Here is a 12334-nt window from a genome sequence, read left to right as displayed (position 1 = left end):
AGGCCTTGACCTTAAAGAAGGAACCTAGACTGAATAGATGAAAAAACAAAGATATTCAATGAAGTTATATTTTTAACTTGAAAAACTGAAAACAATCTAAACAGCAAAAGTTACGGAAAATGGAAAGTAAATTAAGGTTCATTCACATGAGAGTATACAAACATAAACAGTTATTTATAAAGAGGTTTGATGAAATAAAAAAAATGCTCATAGTAAAATATTAAGAAAAAATCCCACACAATTGTTTGATCCCAACTGTTTTTAAAAATTAGTTTTAAAAGACTCAAAGTAAATAAACATAGACACTAAAAGCATTTTTTTTTTTGCTATATTTTCCATACTAGAATGTTTATTTAAATACATAAGGAGTTCCCATCATGGCTCAGTGGTTAACAAACCTGACTAGGATCCATGAGGATGTGAGTTCAATTCCTGGCCTCACTCAGTGGGTTAAGTATCCGGCATTGCCATGAACTGTGGTGTAGGCTGCAGATGTGGCCCGGATCTAGCATTGCTGTGGTGGTGGTGTAGGCTGGCACCTACAGCTCCAGTTTGACCCCTAGCCTGGGAACTTCCACATGCCGCAGGTGCAGCCCTAAAAAGCAAAAATAAATAAATAAATAAATAAATAATTGTGCCAGCTCCTATTATTTTTCATTATTACTATAAATTTGCACGGAGGGTCCTGAGCAGCATATTTATTCTTTTTGTAAAAAGTAAAATTAACAACCTATCATCAAGAGATCTCTATTCACATCTAGGCTGGCTTCTAAAAAAATATGGACAAATCACAAACTTTAGAAAGTGCTTTCTGGAATCGGGATTAAGATGGCAGAATAGGACTGGAACTCAACTTCTCTCCTAAAAACAAAATTACAACCAAATGCTTAACAACCCTCAACCAAATGGACTGGAAACTCTCAAAGATATCCTACTCCAAAGGACAAAGAGGAGGCCACATCAAGAGGTAAGAGGGACGATTATGTGATATAAGCAACCCCATACCTACTGGGTGGGAAGCCCACAGACTGGAAAGTAACTGTATCACAGAGACACACCCACAGGAATAAGAGTTCTGAGCCCCAAGTCAAGTCCCCATGTCAAGTCCCCACACCTGAAGATCTGGCACTGGGAGAAAGAGCCCCCAAGAGCAACTGGCATTGAAGGCCAGTAGGGCTTGTGCAGACACCCCATTCTTGAAAAGCGCACACAGACTTTCACGTGCACTGGGTCCCAGGGCAAAGCAGAGGCTCCCTAGGAATCTGGGTCGAACCTGACTGAAGTTCTTGAAGGATCTCCTGGGAAAACAGGGGGTGAATTTTGGCTCATTGTGGGGAAAGGACATTGGAGGCAAAGCCCTTAGGAATATTCATCAGTGTGTGTTTCTCTGGAGGTGGCCATTTTGGGAAAATCTGGCCCAACCAACAGTGCTGAGAAGCCCTGGGGCAAACAATCCAAGTGGGATCACAGCCCCACTCCTCAGTAAACAGGCTGCCTAAAGACACCCCAGGCACACAGCTGCATTTAATCTCACCCAGAAACAAAGCCCCACCCACCAGAGGGACAGGAATCAGCCCCACCTACCAGTGGGCAGGCACCAGTTCCTCCCATCAGGAAGCCTACAGCAAGCCTGGTACCAACTTCAGCCACAAGGGGGGCAGACATCAGAAGTAAGAGAGGCTACAACTCTATTGTCTGCAAAAAGGACACCACACCAAAAACCTATAAAAATGAAAAGGCAAAGAACTAAAACTCAGATAAGGGAACAAGAAAAAAACCCCAGAAAATCAGCTAAGTGATGAGGAGATTTTCAGCCTCCAGGAAAAAGACTTTAGATTGATGATGCTGAAGATGATGCAAGACACTGGAAATAAGCTGGAGGCAAAGATGGATAATTTACAGAAAACACTGAGCAAAGACATACAAGATTTAAAATTTAAGGAGAGATGCAAAATACAACATCTGAAATAAAAAATTCGGGAGTTCCCATCATGGCTCAGTGGTTAACAAATCCAACTAGGAACCATGGGATTGCAGGTTTGATCCCTGGCCTTGCTCAGTGGGTTAAGAATCCAGCGTTGCCATGAGCTGTGGCTCTGGTGTAGGCTGGTGGTTACAGCTCCAATTAGACCTCTAGCCTGGGAACCTCCATATGCCATGGGAGCAGCCCTACAAAAGGCAAAAAGACAAAAAAAATTCATTAGAAGCAATCAACAGCAGAATACAGGAGGCAGAAGAATGAATAATTGTGATGGAGAACAGACTAGTGGAAATCACTGATGCATAACAGAAAAAAGAAAAAAGATTGAAAAGAAATAGAGTCTCAGAGACCTCTGGGACAACATTAAACGCACCAACATCTGCATTACAGGGGTGCCAGAAGGAGAAGAGAGAGAGAAGGGGACAGAAATAATACTCAAAGAGATAATAGCTGAAAACTTCCCTAACATGGGAAAGGAATCACTCATTCGAATCCAGGAAGTGCAATGAGTACCATATAAAATAAACCTGAGGAGGAACACCCTGAGACACATATTAATTAACTGACCAAAATTAAAGACGAAGAGAAAATATTGAAAGCAGCTAGGGAAAAGAAGCAAATAACATACAAGGGAACCCCAATGAGGTTACTGGCAGATTTTTCAGCAGAAACTCTGCAGGCCAGAAGGGAAGGGAATGAAATATTTAATGTGATGAAAGGAAAAAACCTCCAACCAAGATTACTCTACCCAGCAAGGCTCTCATCCAGATTTGAAGGAGAAATCAAAAGCTTTACAGATAAGCAAAAGCTAAGAGAATTCAGCAACACTAAACCAGCTTTACTGCAAATACTATAGGACCTGCTCTAGGCAGAAAAGAAAAGGCCACGACTAGAAACAAAAATACTGCAAATGACAAAAAAAAGTGCTTTTTATTTATTTTATTTATTTATTTTTAAATTTTTAGGGCTGCACCCATGGCATATGGAAGTTCCCAGGCTAGAGGTCCAATTGGAGCTACAGCTGCCGGCCTACACCACAGCCACAGCAACACGGGATGCGAGTTGCATCTGCAACCCACACCTCAGCTCACAGCAATGCTGGATTGCTGACCCATCGAGCAAGGCCAGGGATTGAACCTGTTATCCTCATGGATATCAGTTGGATTAGTTTCTGCTGTGCCACGTAGGGAACACCTAGAAAGTGCTTTTTAGATAAATATCAATGAAGACTAGAGTCTGAAGGCTAATAAAATAGTCTTTTGGATTTTTTTCCTTGCCTTTACATTTGACTTGCAGGTTGCTTCCATTACTGTGTCACTGATACTTGTTCATAATTTTTAGAACACTTAGAATTCAATTTCCTCATATCCCACTGTTGTTCTTTCATCTTCCCAATCTCAAGGGAAACATGAAAACAGTAACTTTCGGTATAGGTTAGTGAAGCCTAAGTGAGGTGGGGCTTCTGCCCAAATTTCTGGATTAGCCAAAGTCTGCTGGACAACCATGGTGGGATAAAGAAAATGACACAAGTAAACAACTACTCTATGGCTGCATGTTGTGGCCAATCTTAAAAGAGTGCACTGTTTTGGTGGCTCATCTTACTGATTTCTCATTTAGTCAACAATCTCTGCACTCCATAAAGCTCCCGCCTACTCAATGACAGACAGTCTCAGTGATGTCAGCTGTTATTACAATGTTCTTCCTGGCTCCTCTTCCTCTACCCACTCCCTGAGCACCTGCATGCCCCAAGGATTTACTGTGGTTCACCACCATTCTCCTTCTGTAGACTTCTCAAGGTTCTAACCACTCCTTGACCAAAAACAAGACCCCAGATATCTCCTTGGAGCTTTAGATTCCATATCCAATTTCTACAGATGACCCATGAACTCACCTTAAATTCAATATGCTGAACACTAAACACACCATCCTGATGGCTCCCTACTATTTATAAAATCCAAGCTGCCTCTTGATTTGGCTTCACTCTATTGCTTCAACTTTATCCTCTACCATTCATATTCATTTTTCTGAATGCCTAGTAAAATAAAATTACCACCTAATATTTATTTATTAAATGGAAGGCACTATTTTAAGCACTTTCTATGATTAACTCATTAATCTTCACAGCAATCCCATAAGACAGATGCTATTATTTTCATTTTATGCCAGGAAAGGATCCTGCCTAAGTTACTAAGCAGCAGAGTCAGTATACACACCTACATCCTGTACTCCTTACTTTTATACTATGTGATTTCCCATAAATTCCCATATATTGCCCAGCATCATCCTGGGAACTCAAGGTAAATGTGACAAAAAAGACCCTTGTCCTCATGGGACTCATATTCTAGTAAACAAGTGGAATAGAAAAACAACCAAAAAATTACTGTAGACTGAAATGACTTTTAAAGTGAGACCTGAAGGATGAGAAGGTGTCAACTATGCAAAGAGGAAGGGTACACCCAGATGAGGACTGGCCCTTAGAGAGCACACAGAGGGTGCTCTGGACTCAACGGTGTTCCCTCAAAGTTCATATGCTGAAGCCCTAGTTCCCAGTGTGACTGTGTTTGCAGACAGGGCTTTTAGGGGAATTAAGATCATAAGGATGAGTCTCTAATGTGATAGAACTGGTGTTCTTATAAGAAGAGGAAGAGACACCAGAGATTTCTCTCCCTTTCTCCCCACGTGCACAAAGCAGCAAGGCCATGTGAGGGCACAGTGAGATGGCACCTGACAGCAAGTCAGGAAAAGAGGCCTCGTCAGAAGCCAACCCTATGGCACCCTGATATTGACTTCTAGCTTCCGGAATGGTGAGAAAACAAATTTCCATCGTGTTAAGTCATCCAGCCTGCGGTATTTTGTTACAGCAGCCCTACCAGACAGACACAAACAGGAAAGACTGAGGTGCTTTGCAGGACCTGACCAAAAACAATGTGCTGGAACACAGAGAGCAATGGAGACAATACTATGTCAGATACTCTTAAGCCCATAGATGGCAGATGAGCCAGAAATAACATGACCACAAAAACTGTCCTTGCTTCAGGAGTTCAGGCTGATTGATACAGAATTTGGAAATGCATGGTGTGGGTTTCCGTTCTCTCAGTGGCTAGGAGTCATTAACATATAGTGACTAGAAAATAAGAATCCACGGTCCACCCTGGAATGCACAAAACAGCCCACACAACAAAGAACTGAGCTCCTTCCAAGGCCTTAATAGTGCCCTATTAAGGAATAATGGCTAATAGCTGTGTTTTATTAACTCCGAGGACTACAGAAAACCAAGATCTAGCCTTTTTTTGGTAGTTCTTACACCACTAAGGATAGTTTTGGGCTAATTCTTATGAATGAATAAATGTGTGCTGTGCTGTGCCTATGTGCCAGGAATGGTGTGGGATGCTCTGGAGTGTGCCTAAAGGGACCAGACACCAAGTCTAGTCTAAGAGCCACAGAAAGGGCCATAAAACACCACATTTCAGTGAATCCAAAGCACCACTGGTTCTAAGATGTATCACTTTACATACTACTGAAGAAAGTAATATATCATCAAGTAAGTTATGACAACAACTGTAAGATACACCCTAATTTCAGAGCTGTTAGAAAATATGAAAAAACATACACCTTAAATTAATAAAAAGGAATATGAAAATAAATAGCTAAAGTGCAAACAATAGGAGTGATATAAAAGAGCCCACAGAAGGGGTGAACTGCTTCACGCAGAAGGTGGTATTTAAGCCAAATCTTGAAGGACAGGTAGAACTAGGATGAGCAGAGGTTGAAAAAAGGATATTTTTAAAAGAGGGAATTGCGAAAGGTAAAGGCACGGCAGCAATAAAGTGAAGGATGGCTAGAGAGAAATCTTTAACGAGAAAACACTGCTCAAGAGCTAGAAAGACAAGGGTTAGGAAAATCTTGGATACAGCAGGGCAAAGAGGATGAAATTTACTGCATAAGCTTGGTGAATGGTTCCCAAACAGTTTTTTTTTTTTACTCCAATACAACTTTGAGACTATAATACACACCAAAAACAGGGCTCAATGTAGCAGTGATTCTCTACTGATTAATAAAGATTAATTTTTGTTACAATTCAGTTTGAAAAAGGCCATCCAGAAAACACTGACTTCTACCTTCCACCTCACCTTTATTTATCTGTTTATTTTTAGCTGTGCCCGCAGCATGTGGAAGCTCCCAGGCCAGGGATGAAACCCATACTACAGCAGCAATCCAGACTGCTGCATTGACAAAGCCAGATCCTTAAACCGCTGCACCACAAGAGAACTCCTCCACCTCCCCTTTAGAATGACTGCTTTCTATGCACTTACAGTACTCTCAGAAAAATCTGACTAGTCAAAGGATTAGTTACAATTCAGGAAAGGTAATCTGACAGAATTGTGTTAAAAAAGAGAGAGAGAGAATTAGAATACTGAAAATCTATATAAGAAGCTAACCTTCAAGGCAAGACGTTAAACAAATTTTTATCGATTAGTGATAGTGGGAAAAAATGTATGGTGTAACTATTATAAGAAACAGGAAATCGAGGGAAGAAAAAGCTTAACTCTGAGATAATAAACTCAAACAAGAACAAGCACATGCTAAAATTGGCCATTCAGGTGATGTCTAACCAGCATCTAAAACAAGAAAAAAGGAAGGTGTTTAGGTCTGGAAAAAGATGTGAACATGATCTAATAGGAGATATTAAAATCCATAATTTGGATAAAGGCCAAAAAAGAGGCATGAGAAGGTACCATAAAGACAAAATTTTTTTAGCTGTTTTTTCTGTTTGTTTGCTTTTTGGTTTGTTTTGTTTTTTGGTTTGGGCCACAGGTGTAAGTTCCCAGGCTAGAGGTTGTATCAGAGCTATAGCTGCTGGCCTACACCACAGCCACAACAACCCCAGATGTGTGCCGCATCTGTAACCTACACTGCAACTCATGGCAAAGCCAAATCCTTAACCCACTAAACACAGGGCCAGGGATCGAACCCACATCCTCATAGTTACTAGTAGGGTTTGTTTCCGCTGAGGCACGACAGGAACTCCAGAGACAACTTGGTAAGCATGTAATAAATGCTTAATATGTTTAAGACGTAAGTGACAATTTTTAAGCATATATTAAAGCGTTTATTAATCTTTAGTACATGGTTTTCACTTTATCGTTGACGCACCTTTACCTTTCGCAACTCCCTCTTTTAAATAATAACTTTCGTATTTTACAATAATCTCATGCTTATCATCATCATCATCACTAACTTTAACCTTACAAATTTACAAACAAAAAAGTAAAGCATAGTGAAGACTGAGAACATAGAGCAATACAAAAAACCAGAGCATCCTGTTCATTTCCAATCTGGTGTTAAAACCACTTAGACGTACCTCTTGGTGTGAGTAAACTTAGTCAAAAAAGGAACAGTTCACACCTCTGAAAGTAGACCTTGAGAGCAACCAAGAAGGTATGATATTTATAACACTGGGAACTCTATCTGCTCACTTATGATGGAGCATGATGGAAGATAATGTGAGAAAAAGAATGTATATATGTATGTGTGACTGGGTCACTTTGCTATGCAGTAGAAAACTGACAGAACACTGTAAACCAGCTATAATGGAACAAAGAAAAATCATTTTTAAAAAAAGAAGGTATGATATGATTATATGGAGAATTTATGTTTAAATTCCTAAATGGTTTTATTATAAACATTCACAGTTACCAGTCAGAGCTATGAAAAGCTGCAGTCATATCACAGTATCAAATTATTTTCTCCAAAAATAAAACTTGTTGAAGATAGTGGGAATATTTAAGTTCAATATTTTTAAATGAGTATTTTTCCAAGCATTTTTAAAGCATAAAGGCAATGTCATCTTTGTACATGGAAAAGTATGGTTTCAAGTCACACATGAGATAAAAATGAAGAAAAAAGCTCTAATTTGCTCGTGTTAATACTTAAACGTGTTGTAAATAGACTACCAAACACCTTTAATTAACTTCCAGTCATCTTTTACTTAAATACCTTTTGACAAACTTCCCCCAAGAGTGGGAGAGTGAGGTTTGGAGGGAAGAAAAAGAAGCCATGGAGGAGTTCCCGTCGTGGCTCAGTGGTTAACAAATCCGACTAGGAACCAAGAGGTTGCGGGTTCGATCCCTGCTCTTGCTCAGCGGGTTAAGGATCCGGCGTTGCCGTGAGCTGTGGTGTAGGTTGCAGACGTGGCTCAGATCCTGTGTTGCTGTGACTCTGGCGTAGGCCGCTGGTTACAGCTCCGATTCGACCCCTAGCCTGGGAACCTCCATATGCCGTGGGAGCGGCCCAAGAAATGGCAAAAAGACCAAAAAAAAAAAGAAGCCATGGAAAAAGGAATGAGGGAAACCAAGAGAATGATAAAAGGGGCAAGAGACAGAGAAGAGACGTGACCTAAGGAACGAGAAGAGAGCTGAGGAACTGACCAGCCAACAGAGAGAAGCTGGTAAAGGTCATAGCATGGCCTGGAACAAATTTCCTGAGTAAAGAGAGTGATGCAGCTTTTGGCTAGACGCTGAGCATGATGAAGACTCTTGAAAACCATTCAGGCCATCTACCTCTACTACAGCACAGGTATTTTCCTCAAAAGACTTGCAAGTCAAAGGAACCTGATGGGAAAGATGCAGGCCGCTTGTCAGCCAAAGCCAACAGCACACAATCTGCAATCTGTCTAAATCAGACAAACCGAGGGCTGTTATCAACAGGCATGTGAGCGGTTGGTCAAAACATGTTCTTAGGAGTTCTCTGGTGGTCTAGCAGTTGAGAATCCAGCCCTGTCACTGCTGTGGCTCAGGTTCAATCCCTGGCCCAGGAACTTCCACATGCCACAGGTGTGGCCAAAAAAAACCCCCAAAAAAACCCAACAACAAAAACAAAAACAACAACAACAGCAGCAAAACCCCCACCTTGTTGGGCTATTTCATGACTACTTTTACATAAGTGCATTCCCTCACAGGGAAAAATAGTCCAAATAATTTTCTAAAACTACATGTCATGTAATAATATTGTGGTTAAATTTACATGTAGCAAGGAAAGTTTTGAAAATGTGAAATACCTCAGTCTGACCTTCATGGGCACTGGTCTCGTGAGTAACGCGAATGGCCTGTAATAAGAATATAAGGTGTTAACAGGAAAAAATGACTATATCCAACTTTTTCAATGAAAACAACACTACATTTTAACATCTAAAGCCTCATTAAGAAACAATGAATTGGACGAAATTTTTGGAACAGTTTCACACTGAATATTTAAGAATGATTTTGGAGGAACCAAGTGGATCGCTCTCTTTTCCAAACCACAAATCTCTGAAGACCTAGGAAACTGAGTATCTGTTTGTAATTGCCAGGGGTAAGTGGGAGCCTTTACCTTATTTAAGTGCACTAAAACTTTATTCACAGAGGCCAGAATAAAGTAAGCATCTCACAGATAGAGACTGAAGAAGCTTAGCTCATCTGTTTCTCCAGGTTACACGCTATTCTGCAGCTCCGGCTGTATTTAAGCTTAATCATGCAGCTTCAGTCAGCACTTTAAGGCGGAGCAAAAAACATGCATTTATCAGAAGCTAGAAATTTTAGATACCTGAACTTTCAAAAAAAAAAAAAAAAAAGAATTCTCTTACAATACCCATTACCAGCAAAGATGAAGAGAACTGGGCAAAGAAGTAAATTACAGGTGAAAGTACAACCTTTATGAATGGCAATTTGGTGATAAGTATCACAGCTTGAAAAACATGCAAACTGATCCAGCAATTTCTCTTCTAGGAGTTTACGTATTTACATATAACTGCACATAATCACATATCATTAAGGATAATTGCAAAGATTTAGCTACAATGATATACCTTGTAATATTTTTTCCCAGTGGTGAAGAAGGAGGGAAAATATTAAATTTCTGACAATAATTTGTTGTTTAAATAAAATACTATACAATGGAAAGCTGGGCAGCCATTAAATGATGATGTCAAATATATACTTACTGGTATATAATACATTTGTGATAAGTTAAGTGAAAAAAGCAAGTTATAAAACAATATTACAGTATGATCAAATTTTTGTTTTTAAAAATTGTGTATACACTTATATACTCTGTATAAAAAATAATGGTGGCTACCTCTCATTGGCGGGATTACTGGTGACTTTTATGGTGTTCATTTTATTTTTATATAAAATTAAGACTTTTATGAGAGCTGCAGATTTTTTAAAGCAACTTAATCAAAATATATTCGAATGCTAAAACATAATCATATCAATGGATTTACTGGGTATAAACTCTGCATAGCACATATTCTAGCCAAATAATGTATACATTATACTGTTTCTAATTTCAAAGAACTTACAATCTACTTAAGAAGCTTTCAAAAGAGAAATATATTTAAATGTAATAAAAGATAAATACCAATTTTAAATAATTCTATGAAATGATACAATCATTTAAAACTAGACTATGTGGCCTGTGACTTTACACATGCAAAAATATTATTACACTGATAAAACAGCTAGAAAATGTTCTAACATCTACCTTTAAACCTTTGGTCTTCTGCCTTGTTCCAAATTCCCAGTGAAAGACACACAGGGTATTGCCAAGCATATATTTATTACAGGGAGGGAATGATAAGGAATGGTCAACCATAAGATATTTTATAACTCTGTAAATCAAACTGCCTTTTTTCTCTTATTCAGCTCTGAATGTAGAAAGGAAGTGGCAATTTATCAACATTTATGGGTATTTCAAATAATGTTACCTGGAAAGTACAGAAGGCCTTTTCAATGGATACAACAGAAGCCATAACTGCTTAAAACTATAGTTTCAAGGCAAACCCCCAAACAGAATCTACAACCCCACAGATCCGTGCCCACACATGAGATCCAGGCAGAAAAAGGTACTAACATCATAGTTTTCCAGGTATCTGGCTCGTTCCTCAGGGCTCATTGATGCAGACTCCTCTAGGAATTTTTTCAAGGTTGATCCAGATTCTGAGAATATTAAAGATGATAAAGTTGAAAAGGCTTGATATCTCAAAGAAACTGATATATGAAAAACCAGAAGTACGCTAACTATTTTTCAGGTAAAATCCTTTCAATGATAAGTTAGGAATATAACAACACCAGGATGAAATGACAGAGCTTAAGTTATTTGTTAAACCTCTGTTTATCAAAAATATAAAAGAATGAGAAGGATTAATACTTCTTCTAATAGTATATACATTTCCATTATAAAAGAAAGCTGGGAAGAAAAACTTTCTTTAATACTTTAAAAGAAGGAACTAGAGCACCATCTACTGCTCAACAGGTTAACAAAACTTAAGGAGACAAAGATAAAGGTAATGACAAGTTATTTACCAAAGTGCATCTTGTTTTTATTGTTGGCAATAGCATGGATTAGTCCAATTGTTCCACAGGCATTGCTGATGGTTTGCTTCATGAAATATACTGACGGTGTAACATCTTGTCCCTGAGATTTTATTTTTTCCTCTTCTTCTGTTCTGAATACTTCATACTATGAAAAAAAAAAAAAAAGCCAATGCTCTACATTTGAAAAGAATACTAAAAAGGACTCAAGGGAGTTCCCTTCATGGCTCAGCACAAATCTAACTAGTATCCGTGAGGACGCAGAATCAATCCCTGGCCTTGCTCATTGGGTTAAGGATCCAGTTTTGCTGTGGTGTAGGCGGGCAACTGTAGCTTGGATCTGAGCTGTAGCCTGGGAACCTCCATATGCCGAGAGTGTGGCCTTAAAAAGACAAAAAAAAAAAAAAAAGAAAAAGAATCATCAATGTATGCTAATGGGTCAAAGTCTAAAAAGTATCTAAACAAAATACCTATGAGTAATTGACAAGCGTACAATTCTTTTTAACTTTACAAAAAAAAAAGGCGTTCCCGTCATGGCGCAGTGGTTAACAAATCTGACTAGGAACCAAGGCCTCGCTCAGTGGGTTAAAGATCCAGCATTGCCGTGAGCTGTGGTGTAGGTCACAGACGTGGCTTGGATCCTGCGTTGCTGTGGCTCTGGTGTAGGCCTGTGGCTACAGCTCTGATTAGACCCTTAGCCTGGGAACCTCCATATGCCAAGGGTGTGGCCCTAGAAAAGACAGGAAAAAAAAAAAAAAAAGATAAAAGAACTCAAATGTAAAGCTGGGTAAGTTCTAAATATCCATCAATGGGGATTTGGTTAACATGCCAGAGCTTAATGGAATACCACAAAGCATGTTAAAAAGAATAAAACAGACTTACATATTCTAAGAAATCTGTCCATGATTATAGAGTGGTTATAGGTTGGTATAAATGTAATTTTTTTTTTGTCTTTTTGTGAAAAATAGAAATTAAAAATTCTCCAGTCATATCTTGTACCAGA

The 12334-nt window shown here is 39.0% G+C and overlaps 1 protein-coding gene across 2 annotated transcripts in view; it reads right to left on the bottom strand.

Annotated features, from left to right (window-relative positions):
- The window catches only part of UCHL3 (ubiquitin C-terminal hydrolase L3), a 57292-nt gene that overhangs the window by 25655 nt on the left and 19303 nt on the right, over positions 1-12334 (bottom strand). For both annotated transcript variants that reach the window (XM_047756221.1, XM_047756222.1), the window contains exons 4-6: positions 11323-11479; positions 10871-10956; positions 9039-9086 (exon numbers count right to left, since the gene is read on the bottom strand). In XM_047756221.1, coding sequence (XP_047612177.1) covers positions 9039-9086; positions 10871-10956; positions 11323-11479 — 291 coding nt within the window. The remainder of the gene's footprint in view (positions 1-9038; positions 9087-10870; positions 10957-11322; positions 11480-12334) is intronic.

The sequence above is a fragment of the Phacochoerus africanus genome, chromosome 13, assembly GCF_016906955.1.
Source record: "Phacochoerus africanus isolate WHEZ1 chromosome 13, ROS_Pafr_v1, whole genome shotgun sequence".
In the NCBI taxonomy this organism is placed as follows: Eukaryota; Metazoa; Chordata; class Mammalia; order Artiodactyla; family Suidae; genus Phacochoerus; species Phacochoerus africanus.
Note: the sequence above shows the minus strand (reverse complement) of the source record. Positions and strands in the feature narration are given on the sequence as shown.